Genomic DNA, 17,544 nt, shown 5'->3' on the forward strand with positions numbered 1-17,544 from the left:
GGTGTCTGGACCTCCAAGGAACTGTCATTGCACATAAACTGACTGGAGTTTCTAGCAGGCTCATTCACCCTCCGCAGTCAAGCAAAAAGACAATCCAATTGTTGCATCCTGCTCCGGGTGGACAATATCTCGGCAGTGCGTTATATCAACCACCTTGGAAGCACACGCTCTCAGGCATTGGTAGGACTCATGAAAGAGATCTTCGACTACTGCCTACCCCGCAACCTTACATTACTAGAGGAACATCTGCCGGAAGAATCCAACCTCATAGCGGATTGGTATACGCGCCATTGGCAAGATGGCAGCGACTGGCAGCTGGATCCTCAAGTTTTTCAGCTTTTGCTCTTTTTTCTCAGTGTTGAAACTGCAAAATATGAAGCCTCCTGTCATGTGGTAAAATTGAATTGAATTGCTTTAGTGTACAAATCATCTTAATTTTAATAATGACAGGAGGCGAGTAATCCCCCCCCTTTCTTTCTCTTACTATTCTCCCTCCCCTTTTCTGAATTCCTTGGTTTACCGTCATGATATGTCCGTATTTTGTATTAGTTTTAAAGAGGAATCGCTGCAGTGAGACATGCCTCTTATAACCTATGCTTGCTTGTGATTGGTTCTCAGTTTTATCATTACTTTTCTTTGCTGCTATGGAGTTAGTAAAGAAAGATTATGCAAAATACTCGCTTCCTGTCATTATTAAAATTAAGATTATTAGTACACGAAAGCTAACATAATCTTCAATTATCAACTAAATGTCTTCTTCGAAGAACAAACTTGATGTTTTGTAAAACAATTTCTGAAAGTTGGATTGCTTTATTTTTAACTAAGAAGTATCAGGTCATTCATGTTAAGTGTGATCACACTCACCTGACTACAGAGTCGTGAGTCAGGAGAGCATTCGCCCTCCAGGCTGCTTCCACGATCGCTTGTAACACGTGGGTTTTGACGATCCTTCATGGAGATACTACGAGGACCACGAGACAACTTGTTCTCCTGCCTGCCGGCACAGAGAATAAATGTATGTCATCACTTCTATCCAGTGACTATTATTACCCCCAACTTACTGTTCTCTAATATTGCTAGCCCCTAAAACTCACAGCAGTAAGTGAATGTCCAGTACTGACCTGCAGTAATACCCTCCATCTATTCATATTAAAGCTATATGTTGGTGCACCATGAGAAGCCTACATGGTTACATTTTAAAATGCCAGATAAAACCAATCCTGTTCCACCTTAGCATACACCATTAGAACCATCCATTGTGGGTTGTAATTAACATACCTAGGAGACATGATAATCTGTGACTCAGCTCTGCCAATCATGCCAAGGTGTGGCACCCTCTCTGTGCTTTCCCACGGACCAAGATCCGAAGCTAGAGACAGGCCTGAAGCAGGCTCACTTACCTCCTAATAGAAAACAGAGATTCCGTCAGTTAACACAAGCTCACAGACCACGTTATTGGTGGCAGTAGGAATTTCAAGCAGTTCTGTAGGGATCAAAGGCATACCAGGTATGAGATGTGACTTCTGATTTAAAATAATGTGATCTAGCAGAGAACCATGGTAAGTGCAGATCACCTTGATAGTGAGATAAAACTCAGCTTGACATTCAAAGTCCTATGTTCTCAGTATTTAATATGGATGAGTACCTTAGTGTCCTAGTTTTTGATCCAAAATATAGACAACTAAAGGATGAGTAAGAAGCTGGTACGCTACCAGGGAAAGCAATATATAATGGAGAGCAAGCTGGCAGAAACGTAGGACAGTGTATGTTGGCACACCGAAAATGGGTACGCACTATTAGGTAAGGTTTATAGATGGGAACTAGATGGAATAAAGGCAGAGGATTGTGAGCTAGGAATCAAGTGGTAATAGTGCTTGCCGAGAAACAGGGAAACAATTTAAAATTTTCCATTGGCAAACAACAAGTTTTACAGTTAGACGAAAGCATGCTGGATTGTGTCTGTAATAAAGCAGGGCATTCTGAGGTGTGGCTGTAAGAGCAATGCATGCTGGGGAGTGGCTCTAACAGAGCAGTGCATGCTAGGATGTGGTTGTAAGAGCAGTGCATGTTGGTATGTGGTTGTGACAGACCAGTGCATGCTGGGATGTGACTGTAATAGAGCTGTGCATGCCGGGATGTAGCTGTAATATAGCAGTGCATGCTGGGATGTGACTGTAATAGAGCAGTGCATGCTGGGATGTGACTGTAATAGAGCTGTGCATGCTGGGGTGTGGCTGTAATAGAGCAGTGCATGCTGGGATGTCGTAATAGAGCAGTGCATGCTGGGCTGTGGATGTAATAGAGCAGTGCATGCTGGGTGTGGATATAATAGAACAGTGCATGCTGGGGTGTTGCTGTAATAGAGCAGTGCATGCTGGGGTGTGATTGTAATAGAGCAGTGCATGCTGGGGTGTGGATGTAGGGGTGTTGCTGCAATAGAGCAGTGCATGCTGGGCTGTGGCTGTAATATAGCAATGCATGCTGGCGTGTGGCTGTAATATAGCAGTGCTTGCTGGCGTGTGGCTGTAATATAGCAGTGCTTGCTGGCGTGTGGCTGTAATATAGAAGTGCTTGCTGGCGTGTGGCTGTAATATAGCAGTGCATGCTGGTGTGTGGCTGCAATATAGCAGTGCATGCTGGCGTGTGGCTGTAATATAGCAGTGCTTGCTGGCGTGTGGCTGTAATATAGCAGTGCTTGCTGGCGTGTGGCTGTAATATAGCAGTGCATGCTGGCGTGTGGCTGTAATATAGCAGTGCATGCTGGCGTGTGGCTGTAATATAGCAGTGCTTGCTGGCGTGTGGCTGTAATATAGCAGTGCATGCTGGTGTGTGGCTGTAATATAGCAGTGCATGCTGGTGTGTGGCTGTAATATAGCAGTGCATGCTGGTGTGTGGCTGTAATATAGCAGTGCTTGCTGGCGTGTGGCAGTAATATAGCAGTGCATGCTGGCGTGTGGCTGTAATATAGCAGTGCATGCTGGCGTGTGGCTGTAATATAGCAGTGCATGCTGGCGTGTGGCTGTAATATAGCAGTGCTTGCTGGCGTGTGGCTGTAATATAGCAGTGCATGCTGGCGTGTGGCTGTAATATAGCAGTGCATGCTGGCGTGTGGCTGTAATATAGCAGTGCTTGCTGGCGTGTGGCTGTAATATAGCAGTGCTTGCTGGCGTGTGGCTGTAATATAGCAGTGCATGCTGGCGTGTGGCTGTAATATAGCAGTGCTTGCTGGCGTGTGGCTGTAATATAGCAGTGCTTGCTGGCGTGTGGCTGTAATATAGCAGTGCTTGCTGGCGTGTGGCTGTAATATAGCAGTGCTTGCTAGCGTGTGGCTGTAATATAGCAGTGCATGCTGGCGTGTGGCTGTAATATAGCAGTGCATGCTGGCGTGTGGCTGTAATATAGCAGTGCATGCTGGCGTGTGGCTGTAATATAGCAGTGCATGCTGGCGTGTGGCTGTAATATAGCAGTGCATGCTGGCGTGTGGCTGTAATATAGCAGTGCATGCTGGGGTCTGGTTGTAATATAGCAGTGCATGCTGGGGTTTGGTTGTAATATAGCAGTGCATGCTGGCGTGTGGCTGTAATCGAGCAGTGCATGCTGGTGTGTGGCTGTAATCGAGCAGCGCATGCTGGCGTGTGGCTGTAATAGAGCAGTGCATGTTGGGGTCTGGCTGTAATAGAGCAGTGCATGCTGGGGTCTGGTTGTAATATAGCAGTGCACACTGGGGTCTGGTTGTAATATAGCAGTGCATGCTGGCGTGTGGCTGTAATAGAGCAGTGCATGCTGGGGTCTGGCTGTAATAGAGCAGTGCATGCTGGGGTCTGGTTGTAATAGAGCAGTGCATGCTGGGGTCTGGTTGTAATAGAGCAGTGCATGCTGGGGTGTGGCTGTAACATAGCAGTGAATGCTGGCGTGTGGCTGTAATAGAGCAGTGCATGCTGGCGTGTGGCTGTAATAGAGCAGTGCATGCTGGCGTGTGGCTGTAATAGAGCAGTGCATGCTGGCGTGTGGCTGTAATAGAGCAGTGCATGTTGGGGTCTGGCTGTAATAGAGCAGTGCATGCTGGGGTCTGGTTGTAATATAGCAGTGCACGCTGGGGTCTGGTTGTAATATAGCAGTGCATGCTGAGGTCTGGCTGTAATAGAGCAGTGCATGCTGGGGTCTGGTTGTAATATAGCAGTGCATGCTGGCGTGTGGCTGTAATATAGCAGTGCATGCTGGCGTGTGGCTGTAATATAGCAGTGCTTGCTGGCGTGTGGCTGTAATATAGCAGTGCATGCTGGCGTGTGGCTGTAATATAGCAGTGCGTGCTGGCGTGTGGCTGTAATATAGCAGTGCGTGCTGGCGTGTGGCTGTAATATAGCAGTGCATGCTGGTGTGTGGCTGTAATATAGCAGTGCATGCTGGTGTGTGCTGTAATATAGCAGTGCATGCTGGCGTGTGGCTGTAATATAGCAGTGCTTGCTGGCGTGTGGCTGTAATATAGCAGTGCGTGCTGGCGTGTGGCTGTAATATAGCAGTGCATGCTGGTGTGTGGCTGTAATATAGCAGTGCATGCTGGTGTGTGCTGTAATATAGCAGTGCATGCTGGCGTGTGGCTGTAATATAGCAGTGCTTGCTGGCGTGTGGCTGTAATATAGCAGTGCTTGCTGGCGTGTGGCTGTAATATAGCAGTGCATGCTGGCGTGTGGCTGTAATATAGCAGTGCATGCTGGCGTGTGGCTGTAATATAGCAGTGCATGCTGGCGTGTGGCTGTAATATAGCAGTGCATGCTGGCGTGTGGCTGTAATATAGCAGTGCATGCTGGGGTCTGGTTGTAATATAGCAGTGCATGCTGGGGTTTGGTTGTAATATAGCAGTGCATGCTGGCGTGTGGCTGTAATCGAGCAGTGCATGCTGGCGTGTGGCTGTAATCGAGCAGTGCATGCTGGCGTGTGGCTGTAATAGAGCAGTGCATGTTGGGGTCTGGCTGTAATATAGCAGTGCACACTGGGGTCTGGTTGTAATATAGCAGTGCATGCTGGCGTGTGGCTGTAATAGAGCAGTGCATGCTGGGGTCTGGCTGTAATAGAGCAGTGCATGCTGGGGTCTGGTTGTAATAGAGCAGTGCATGCTGGGGTGTGGCTGTAACATAGCAGTGCATGCTGGCGTGTGGCTGTAATAGAGCAGTGCATGCTGGCGTGTGGCTGTAATAGAGCAGTGCATGCTGGCGTGTGGCTGTAATAGAGCAGTGCATGCTGGCGTGTGGCTGTAATAGAGCAGTGCATGCTGGCGTGTGGCTGTAATAGAGCAGTGCATGCTGGCGTGTGGCTGTAATAGAGCAGTGCATGTTGGGGTCTGGCTGTAATAGAGCAGTGCATGCTGGGGTCTGGTTGTAATATAGCAGTGCACGCTGGGGTCTGGTTGTAATATAGCAGTGCATGCTGGGGTCTGGCTGTAATAGAGCAGTGCATGCTGGGGTCTGGTTGTAATATAGCAGTGCATGCTGGCGTGTGGCTGTAATATAGCAGTGCATGCTGGCGTGTGGCTGTACTATAGCAGTGCTTGCTGGCGTGTGGCTGTAATATAGCAGTGCATGCTGGCGTGTGGCTGTAATATAGCAGTGGATGCTGGCGTGTGGCTGTAATATAGCAGTGCATGCTGGCGTGTGGCTGTAATATAGCAGTGGATGCTGGCGTGTGGCTGTAATATAGCAGTGCATGCTGGGGTGCATGCTGGCGTGTGGCTGTAATAGAGCAGTGCATGCTGGGGTGTGGCTGTAACATAGCAGTGCACGCTGGGGTCTGGTTGTAATATAGCAGTGCATGCTGGGGTCTGGTTGTAATATAGCAGTGCATGCTGGGGTGTAGCTGCAATAGAGCAGTACATGCTGGGGTCTGGCTGTAATAGAGCAGTGCATGCTGGGGGCTGGTTGTAAGAGCAGTGCATGCTGGGGTGTGGCTGTAACATAGCAGTGCACGCTGGGGTCTGGTTGTAATATAGCAGTGCATGCTGGGGTGTAGCTTTAATAGAGCAGTGCATGCTGGGGTCTGGCTGTAATAGAGCAGTGCATGCTGGGGTCTGGTTGTAATAGAGGAGTGCATGCTGGGGTGTGGCTGTAACATAGCAGTGCACGCTGGGGTCTGGTTGTAATAAAGCAGTGCTTGCTGGCGTGTGGCTGTAATAGAGCAGTGCATGCTGGGGTCTGGCTGAATAGAGCAGTGCATGCTGGGGTCTGGTTGTAATAGAGCAGTGCATGCTGGGGTGTGGCTGTAACATAGCAGTGCACGCTGGGGTCTGGTTGTAATATAGCAGTGCTTGCTGGCGTGTGGCTGTAACAGAGCAGTGCATGCTGGGGTCTGGCTGTAATAGAGAAGTGCATGCTGGGGTCTGGTTGTAATAGAGCAGTGCATGCTGGGGTGTGGCTGTAACAGAGCAGTGCATGCTGGGGTCTGGCTGTAACATAGCAGTGCACGCTGGGGTCTGGTTGTAATATAGCAGTGCATGCTGGGGTGTGGCTGTAATAGAGCAGTGCATGCTGGGGTCTGGTTGTAATAGAGCAGTGCATGCTGGGGTGTGGCTGTAACATAGCAGTGCACGCTGGGGTCTGGTTGTAATATAGCAGTGCTTGCTGGCGTGTGGCTGTAACAGAGCAGTGCATGCTGGGGTCTGGCTGTAATAGAGAAGTGCATGCTGGGGTCTGGTTGTAATAGAGCAGTGCATGCTGGGGTGTGGCTGTAACAGAGCAGTGCATGCTGGGGTCTGGCTGTAACATAGCAGTGCACGCTGGGGTCTGGTTGTAATATAGCAGTGCATGCTGGGGTGTGGCTGTAATAGAGCAGTGCATGCTGGGGTCTGGTTGTAATAGAGCAGTGCATGCTGGGGTGTGGCTGTAACATAGCAGTGCACGCTGGGGTCTGGTTGTAATATAGCAGTGCTTGCTGGCGTGTGGCTGTAACAGAGCAGTGCACGCTGGGGTCTGGTTGTAATATAGCAGTGCATGCTGGGGTCTGGCTGTAACATAGCAGTGCACGCTGGGGTCTGGTTGTAATATAGCAGTGCATGCTGGGGTGTGGCTGTAATAGAGCAGTGCATGCTGGGGTCTGGTTGTAATAGAGCAGTGCATGCTGGGGTATGGATGTAATAGACAGAGCATTCCATGTTGGGGTGTGGTTGTAACAGAGCAGTGCATGCTGGGGTCTGGTTGTGATAGGGAGCTTACTGTAGTTGGACGGCTCTCATGATCTTCTAATCGAGTTGCACCGGGAACCTTCAAACATTCTGTTTCCTTTTATAAATACAGAGAAATAAATGATAAACAAACTTTTAGAGTTCCAGACAATTGATAGTTAAATGACAAACATGAGTAAACAGTCCATTGGAGAGCCAGGGATTATTCTATTCTGCAAAAGTAAGGGGGGCCCTGGCTGGGCACCACAGGGCAGCATTCCACTCTTGTCTATCAATGATGTGGACTCCTGGCTGTTAAAAACAGGAGCTGGTGCTGCCCCAGAGGACAGTTTCAGGTAAGTACAACTTTTTGAACACTCCCCCAGGCCACTGCTTCCCAAGCAGCAATGTCACCATCAGGGGTCTTTGCATAATATGGCAGAGCTCTACCCCCCTCTGTTTTAATCCCACACCTGGCATAAACCTCACTCACTCACAGGGATACAGCCCTGAACCTGAGACTCTCTCTCTCTCTCTCTCTCTCTCTCTCTCTATCTATCTATCTATCTATCTATATATACAGGTGGAAGCTTGGCACTCTCCTCCAAAGATAATTAAATGTATCTCATATGCCTGGGTGCAAATTGCTGGCGTCAAATATATAAACGAATAAATGAAAAATCAAAATGCACTCACAGGTCTTTGTGTCAGTAGAAAAACTGGTGCTTTATTTGTTCATCAATGGTGTACAAATAAAACTGACACAAAGACCTGTGAGTGCATTTTGATTTTTCATTTATTAGTATATATATATATATATATATATATATATATATACACACTTTATTTTTGCAGTGCAGATATGACATCATTGACAGGTAAAGACAAGTATTAAAAAGCAAAAGTAAAGGTCAACACGTCAAGCACAATGCTCAAAAAGGGGGGTGGAATCAATACTATAGTATAGCCCTTCAGTGCTCGAAGAGTCCATAAAGATTGCACATTTAAACAGTTGAGATATCCGTTTTAGTTTAATAATAATTAACACAAACATAGGCAAAAGGAACTTGGATATTAACACAGGCATAAGCATTGTATCCGTGCAAACTTTTTCCAAGGTCCGCTCAACCTGGGGCATAGGAGCTACTTGGCGTGAAGATCGCAATGTTATCCATATCTCCCTGGTGTGTAGGCCTGCCAGTTGTCTGAACTTTGGTAAGGGCAGTGAGTCCCAGTGATTGCATAAATGAGGTTGCATTTGACATTGAGGTTAGCTTATGTTTGTGGTATTGTCACTTAACCAAGAGAGCCAGTGGGTTCCCCCACTTATAAGGGATATCAGCTGCTCGTAACAGAGTGGTCACTTCTTACAATTATGCTCTCCGTTGTAACGTTGGCCGGCTAAAGTCTTGATAAAAACTTTGTGAGTGTTGCACAAACAGAAATGGCATTTGTTGTTTGACTGCTGCCAGAAAGGTTTCTTTAATCGGCACACTACCAAACACATATTATCCCTGGATGGTGACGGTTTGTTGGAAGGTCAGCGGTAGAGACCATCCTTTGGCCTGATAAATTGTGGCAACTCACAGGTGTCTATGAAGTCAGGGAATCCCCGTATCTTCAGGTTACGCTATCTTGCGCTGTCTTCAGCTGGCCCATCTTAACATCCAGGTATGTGCACTGTTCAGTTAGGTCTTGCATGTGGTCTGCAGCTTTACAGTGTGTAATTCCCAAACCATGTAGATCCTCTTCTGAAGCTTTTATTCGTCCGGAAAGGCAAGCTGATCTCCTCTTTGAGCATCGCCATTTCAGACGCAAAGTAGGCATTGAGAATAGCCACAACTGTGTTACGATCCATTTTAGTGGCTCACGGAGGTTCAGTTCTTGCAGAGATAAGACCTGATCACCTCTGGGTTGTGTCAAAGGCTATACAAATTCTGGTCCTCCTCATCAGAGGCCGATGTAGATCCGGCGAGTCCGGCAAAACATCCTCCATTTTGGGCATAAACGGCTGTGAGAGAATAAGGCCAATATCACAGGTTTTTTACCCCAACTAGAGTCACAAGATTTCCAGCAATGCTACCCCATGACTCTTCAACAGGTAGTGACTTTGTACATGTGAATTAGCCACCAAATGTTGCCTATAGTCGCTATAGCACAGGCTTTTAGTTGGAGCTCAGGAATTATGCATCTGGGTTCCGCCTCCCAGACACCTCTTTTTTATGGATATTCCCATCTTTTCACAAAGAACAGCCAGGCCTTTTGATGGACTCATAGAGGTTTGTGTAGAAAAACAATTATCGTATTAAAGGAACACTATAGGCACCCAGACCACTTCAGCTTAAGTGTCTCTATTGCACTTAGTGCTGCAATGTTAAACATTTCAGCTCCAGAGAAACTGCAATGTTTACATTGCAGCACTAAGACTCCAGTGGCTGTCTACTAGAGGCGCTTCCTGGATCCTAACGGAATTTGGTCTGGTAACGGACGCCGGACGTCCTCACGCTCTGCTTGAGGACATCCAGGGTCAGCTATTTCACCATACGAAAGCATTGTTTAAATGCATAACCTTTATGTTGGTTTTGTTACAATGTTCCTTTTTCATATGTATAAACTGTTGCTCCAACTTTGTACATTGGGTCTAATTTGTTTTGTTCTTGAGCCAAAATAATCAGTATTTTTTTTTTTTTTTGTGCAAGAGGAGTTACAAGTATATGTCATGTGCCGCAACAGCACGCATGAATTAAACACCAGTATTGACAGTGTGGTGCTCAGAAACTGCACAATTTTTGGAAATACGTTGAAACAATCTAGTAACGATTTTGGCATGCAATGAAAACTGTTCACGTATTGGACGCCGAGGCTAATGGCGGCGTAAACCGGGAGCTCCCCAAAGGCTCAGCACAAATCCTCGCCCGACAAGCGATAACGACCGCATAAATGGGAAGAAACCATCGGACATCGCAGGCCAGTCAGCCCTCCAGCACCCCAAAGGGGGCACAACACTCAGCCATGAGGCAATTTCTCGTGCCGCCGGCCGAGCCGCCAGCCCAGGCCTCAAATGACTCCGAGGCCTCAGGCCTCTCCCGCCCGACCTCACCACATGTCGAGCACCCAGGGGGAAACAGCACCCATCACCCCCAGCCTGAATGGATCGAGATGATCCGAAACCTACCCACTAAAGCCGACCTGAAAGAGGCCAACGCCGCCCTACACAAGTCCCTCTCAGAGGAACTGCGCACCATGCGGGAAGACATTCAGGGCACCCAACAGAAGGTGGCCCAATTGGAAGCCGACTGCGACCACATGGCAGCGGCGCAATCCGCAACCACCTGCAAACTCCAACAGCAGGGGGTCCAACTACGGCAAATGGCGCAGCACATTGAAGACCTTGATAACCGTGGGCGGCGGCAAAACATACGGATCAGAGGTATGCCAGAGGACTTAGACCAAACCACCCCTATCAGGGACACGTTGTCAGAGCTCTTTAACAACCTCCTCGGCCGACCGCCAACCACCCACATAGAATTTATTAGGGCACATCGGGCCCTCAGGCCGAGAGGACCCCCTGACGCCCCTCCTAGAGACATCATTTGCTGCCTTGCCCACTTCCAGACAAAGGAAGACATCCTACACAAAGCCAGAGACACCAAACAAGTGATCTCCAATGGGGTAGAGGTACAACTGTTCCCCGACCTATCACCAGCGACACTGGCCTACAGGAGAGCGATGCGCCCTCTCACACGGGCACTGCAGACCAACAAGGTCCGTTACAGATGGAACTTCCCTACGGGCCTACAAGCAACCACACAGAACGGTCCTTTCACTGTGAGAAGCGAAGAGGACATGGAAGACCTCCTGAGGGAGCTACACCTCACGCCGGTCCAAATGACCTGGCCAGACCCTCTGAACTTTTACTCCTTTCCACAGGGGCCGAACCCCCCAGCCCCAAGCCAACAGCAACGAGTGAGGAGGCCCCGACAGCAAGCTACGAGACCGTCTGGCGCACCACACTAACGGCCCGAAGTGGATATTACCCGAGACTGGACATTGTGAAAGACTTGGCCTAACCCTGCACGGCCCTCCTGAACACCCCCGACCACATGCCTTCCCGAGACACTGCCTGAACTGTTTACCACACAGAACCAGCACAGCAATGTGGAACTGTTACCGCAAGCGACCCCCCTGACGGGCCGAGCCACCACACCAGCGGAACCACCGAGAACTGAGATGGACTAACGCTGGTGGACTAATACTAACACTGCCAGACCTGGCATACAGAACTGCTGTGAGCCCTGGCTACTACTAATACTGCCAGACCGGGCATACAGAACTGCTGAGAGCACATGCTCGCAAGTACCCCAGGGCCGTTAAGGAGGGGGGAGGAGGGGGACCTGACTCCCTGGCTGGGGCCTGTCGCCGCCACCCACCCGGCCAGTAACGACCCTCGGCGAGCTGACCGGGAGGGGTGGTGCCGGCGGGCCACACCTGGGGAGAGGGTTCCGGGGTGGCCCGGAGATACTGGAACCCGGGGTAGCCAGATCGCAGACTTGACAAACATTGATGGAGTGACGACAGGGACCCACGGGGCCAACGCACACAGAGGGGCGACGACACCGGGGGTGACCTCAAGCCCACTCACTAAGCACACCCCGGAGCCAAGACGAAGCGGACAGACCACTGACAGACAGGGAGCGCACAACACACACTACCCGCTGAAATAGAGACCAAATGGACGGGGGGGATTGAACGGGAGGGGGAGGCGAGGGAGGGATCCGGGTCATGACATAGAGTAATAGGCCTCTACAGGCAAGCTTCACGATGTCCACAGCTAGTTGGCCAAAACTTTGTTATCGTTTTGATAGACTCGTTGTCTAATGTATGCAATGTTAATGTTAATGTTTTAATGATGTTCTCGATGATATTGCTAAATTTCGTTGACTTTACTCCCACACAGGCCACGAGGCCACACAACCTCGGGCGAGGATTACGACACCAGCCACATACGAGACGCGCATTGGAGCCACAGGGGATCGACACGGGTCTGTGACGGCAGTAGGTGACCAAGGAGAGATCCGACGGTTACGGACCGGACTCAGACGTGCCCGCTAGGTGAGCCCTGACCTCCTTTCACTACCCCACGGGACGAGGCGTCAATCCAAGGTGGGCTGCCCACACGGGTCTCGAGTGGAACCGTGCGCCGCAGCTCCCCGACGCCTACACCCAGACGCCACCGTAAGGTGACGAGACCTATACACCCCCCTACCCCTGACACCTCCCCCTACACCACGCCCCTATACCCCCTCCCCCACCCCGCACCCCCCCCCACTACTGACGGAGAGACCCCACTAGGCAAAACATGGCACTGACCCCCGCCCCCCTCACTATCATGACTGTCAACGCCAGGGGACTCAACCAGCCCGAAAAACGGACTGGAGCCCTGAGGGACTTCCATGCCCGCAGGGCCTCAGTGGTCATGATCCAAGAGACACACTTCAGGAAAGGTGACAGACCGAAACTGACGGACCACCACTACCCGCACGGATACTTTAGCGACTTCCAAGGAGGCAAATCTAGAGGGACTGCCATCCTCATTAACAAACGAGTGCCGTTCCAGGAGGGGGGGTGCCTCACCGACGACGAAGGTAGATACCTTTTCCTCAAGGGCAAGATAGCCGAGCAGACTTACACATTTGCAACCATCTACGCCCCTAACAGACGTCAGTGCCGCTTCCTACTCCAGACACTACGCAAACTCCACACGTTCGCTGAGGGGACACTGGTACTAGGGGGGGACTTTAACATCACACTGGACCCAACCTGGGACTGCTCCTCCGGCACGTCCCATACCCCACCACAACAGCTACACTCCCTCAAGTCACTCCTTAGATCACACCGGCTGGTAGACTGCTGGAGAGCTCATCACCCCGACGAAAAAGACTACACACACTTCTCCCACCCCCACCAGACATACTCCAGAATAGATCACTTCTACACCACACAACACGCGTTACCTCTAGTGGAAGACGCGACGATTGGTGTGGCGACGTGGTCGGACCACGCACCCGTTACCCTACGCTTAAAATCCCCGCTCTACCGCCCCTCCATCACTAAATGGAGACTCAATGAGTATCTCCTGACCAGAACAGACCTCACAAACCACATCGGAGGAAAAATCAAGGACTATTTCCTAGACAACCCCCCAACAGAGACGTCCCCGACGCTTAGATGGGAAGCCCACAAATGCGTGATTCGGGGACACTTTATACAACAAGGGGCCCTACTCAAGAAACGCTCCGAGGCCCGCCTGACCCAGATCCTGACGGACATCCAACACGAGGAAGACCTAAACAAACACTCACAACACTCCACACACCAAACGAAACTCCTACAGCTGAGACGCGAGTTAACCTCGCTGCTCCACTCTAAATTCCACAGGGACGCGATAAGACACAAAGCGTTCTTTTCCATACACGGGAACAAGAGCGGAAAACTTTTGGCCAAGATGCTTACCAAAAAGAGACAGCTCACATACATCGACAAAATCAGAGATAAAAGCGGTAAACTCCATCGCCTCCCGACCGACATACTGACCACTATAAGGACGTACTACGCGGACCTTTACTCCCTGCCACAACCACACACAGAGACGGCGAAAACACGACTACGAGACAAAATACGCACATATCTCACCACCCACACATCCCCGACTATAGATGACACAACTGCAGCACTGCTAGACGAACCTATCACTCTGTCAGAGCTGACACAGGCGATCAAACAAACCAAACCGGGCAAGAGCCCAGGCCCTGACGGCCTCCCATTAAAATACTACAAGACCTTCTCGGACAGTTTATACCAGCCACTAGTAGACTCCTTTAACGCGGTGAGAGAGGGCCAACACATCCCCAAACAAGCCCTGACAGCCCACATCACCATAATCCCCAAGGAGGGCAAAGATGGGGAACACTGCGGGAATTACAGGCCAATCTCCCTCATCAATTGCGATGTCAAACTCCTTGCAAAGATCCTGGCGTCGCGGCTACAATCGCACATCCCCAGGCTGGTCCACCCAGACCAGGTCGGGTTTGTGGGAGGTCGTGAGGCCAGGGACAACACCATTCGCACACTCACCCTCATGCACGGCAGGGGGGCGGGAGCCGGGGGCCTTCTCCTGCTGTCCACGGACGCGGAGAGGGCCTTCGACAGAGTCGGTTGGACATACCTTTTCGACACCCTGACACACGCGGGCCTGGGAACCCACATGATGCGCTGGATCACCGCCCTATACCATGAGCCGACGGCACACGTCCTGGTTAACGGCGCGCTGACCCCCGAACTCACAATACACAACGGCACCAGACAGGGCTGCCCCTTATCCCCACTTTTGTTTGTCCTAGCCTTAGAACCATTCCTGACACATATCAGAAACAACATTGACATCACAGGCATCACGACGGGCGACGTCCACCATAAAGTGGCCGCCTTCGCAGACGACCTGTTATTCTTTATCACCAACCCAGAAATAACCTTGCCCAACATCCAACAGGCCTTTAAGGAATTCGGAGAGATCTCCAACTTAAAAATCAACTATGCTAAATCCCACATCCTGAACGTCAATATCCCCAAAAGACGCGCTGACCCCCTACGCCAGAGCTTCCCATTCCAATGGGCAGACCAAAAAATCAGGTACCTAGGAACCTGGCTGACTAGGGACTGCAAAGACCTCTTCCAAGCCAACTTCGCCACCACACTCACCACCTTCCAGAAAGACATGAAAGAATGGGCACACCCACACATATCCTGGCTCGGGAGAGTCCAGGTCATCAAAATGAATTTCCTCCCACGCCTACTATACCTCTTTCAAACCATCCCAATTAAACTCCCCGGGGCGTTTTTTGCCACACTAAACACAGCCATGATCAAATACATCTGGGACGGTAGACGTCCCAGGATGAAAACCACCACCCTAATGAAACCAAAAAACATGGGGGGCCTAGCACTGCCGGACTTCCGCTCATACCACACGGCCACACATCTCCAGAGGGTGATGGAATGGACGAAAAGCGGAGTCCATAAAATGTGGAAAATAGCGGAGGAATCGGAAGCGAGCATGCCGCTCGCAACCATACCCTGGGGCAGGAAGGACCCAGACACCCGAGCCATGTCCCCGTACATTAAATCCACTCTGGACATCTGGCGCAAAACGGCGAAAACACATAGCTTGGCACCCTACCCATCCCCCCTGACACCTCTGGTACATAACGCAGACTTCCAACCGGGCTTCGACCCGAAAGCCTTTCAAAACACCCCCCAGACCCCGATTCCGAGACTGCACCACGTCATCACCAACGGCAAATGCACACCACTAACATCCATGCTAGGAGGTGAGACACCCACCTTCACACAATGCTTCAAACACGCTCAACTTACCGCCTTCATACGCACCCTACCGCAAGGCACCGCACTCACCAGGACCCGGACAGCGTTCGAGACACTGTGCGATAGCCCAGACCCAACGACACACGGGGTCTCCCTCATATACACATTATTACTAACAGGGACACCTACTGCTAAACCTTTATTCATGGGGAAATGGGAAGCGGCACTGAACACGACATTCACAGACGCAGAATGGGAGCAGATATGCTACCTCACCCACCACTGCTCGACACACAGCAAGACCCAGGAGACAGCATTCAAACTCCTGACAAACTGGTACCGCACCCCACACCTCCTCCACAACATAGACCCAGAACACACCAATCTCTGCTGGAGGTGCGAGAAGGAAACAGGGACCGCAATCCACGTATGGTGGGAATGCGAAATAATTAGACCATACTGGGAAGACATACACAAAATTGTAAAGATGTTCTCGGACGCCCCCCCCCCCCCCTGGAACCGGCAGCAATGCTCCTTCACCACACCACAGTATCTAAATCCAAATACAAGAGGTCTATGACGGTTAGGATCCTAAACGTAGCTAAACAGATAGTCCCCCTCTACTGGAAACAAAAGACCGCACCCCCGCTGAGGGTATGGTTTGCCAAGATGGAAGAACTTAGGGCCATAGAAAACCTGCTCATGTCAGCCTCAGACAAACCCCAGACATACGCTGAGACCTGGACATTGTGGCTCCTTGAAACCGCCAAGGACACCTTCCTGGACAAGCTCAAAGACAGAGACACGACTGGACCCCGACCCCCCCCTCCCCCCCCCACCACGGCTTAGACTGAACGCGACTCGAGACTGGAACCCAGGACCGGCCCACCCTGGAGCTCCAATGCGCACCTCCATTCTACTAAAATAAAGACACGTTCACTCTGCGCTGCTACCTACACAGCAGCACTCAACATATCACGCTTTCAGACACAGGATTAAGTATACCACAGCGGTCACACGCAACGCCCCGCTGTGGCACACATAGCTAACAGATCCCGAACGGGAAGGAGACCCAATACCAAGTACTACAACACTCCTCCCAGAAGGTGCATACTACCATGAGCCTCGAACACACACTAGGGATGCAAATAATCCAAGCACACGAAACTTGACTAACATAACGCTGCATGCCCACATGTTATACGGGACCTGCGAGCCAGACATTACAAGGGGCCTGCGAGCCCAACTGAACATGCAAAAGTACTGCCCTCAACAAGGGACAGGGCACACATTATGCTCTTGCTCAAACACCTGTGACACTGTATCAACCTGTTTACTTACCCATGAGGGCCTGCGAGCCCGAGATCTTTTTGATACTGATCGTTAAACCTGTCTGCATATTCTAACTTGACTAGAGACCTGCGAGTCTCCAAACTTTGAACGTAAACAAAACAAAAATAAAAATTATATTTACAAAAAAAAAAGAAAACTGTTCACGTTAAGCTGATAATAATAAAACAATGCTGAAGTAGCAAGCACCTCTTTGATTCAAGCTAGTTCACATGTATAATTTATAAAGCGCACTGAAAAGAAAGCCACCGGCGTGTTATAGTTGCTTATAGTATCCTGCATGAGTTAACATATAGTAAAGCAATCGCATGATAAGCAGGGGTAGTAGGCATAACATGCAAGCAAGTACTACTGGTACATCTATAGCTTAAGGCACCCAGCACCGCGACAGAGCTTGCCAATCATAGATGTAATTGGTGGAGAAACCATAAGCCTAGTAGTCCCACACATGAGTCTCTCACACCCCACTGACCTACCGCCTGTTAATTTGGCAAAGTCCAGCATGTACCATAAGTCCTCATTCTCCTGCTAGAGTTTAATGACTCAGCGCTGGGACTGTATGAGCCAGACCGGGGAGCACTCACATGCTTTCTTGGTGAGGTATTCAGCCGGCTGAGTAGCGGAGTTGATTCTGTCGGGCTTGTAATGGAAGCAGTCTTGGC

The 17,544-nt window shown here is 50.2% G+C and overlaps 1 protein-coding gene across 2 annotated transcripts in view; it reads right to left on the reverse strand.

The window, feature by feature from the left end:
• Positions 1 to 17,544, reverse strand: part of LOC134587654 (phosphofurin acidic cluster sorting protein 2-like) — a 319,708-nt gene that overhangs the window by 143,629 nt on the left and 158,535 nt on the right. For both annotated transcript variants that reach the window (XM_063444208.1, XM_063444209.1), the window contains exons 12-14: positions 7,203 to 7,268; positions 1,279 to 1,403; positions 865 to 994 (exon numbers count right to left, since the gene is read on the reverse strand). In XM_063444208.1, coding sequence (XP_063300278.1) covers positions 865 to 994; positions 1,279 to 1,403; positions 7,203 to 7,268 — 321 coding nt within the window. The remainder of the gene's footprint in view (positions 1 to 864; positions 995 to 1,278; positions 1,404 to 7,202; positions 7,269 to 17,544) is intronic.

This window comes from Pelobates fuscus, chromosome 2 (assembly GCF_036172605.1).
Source record: "Pelobates fuscus isolate aPelFus1 chromosome 2, aPelFus1.pri, whole genome shotgun sequence".
Taxonomy (NCBI): Eukaryota; Metazoa; Chordata; class Amphibia; order Anura; family Pelobatidae; genus Pelobates; species Pelobates fuscus.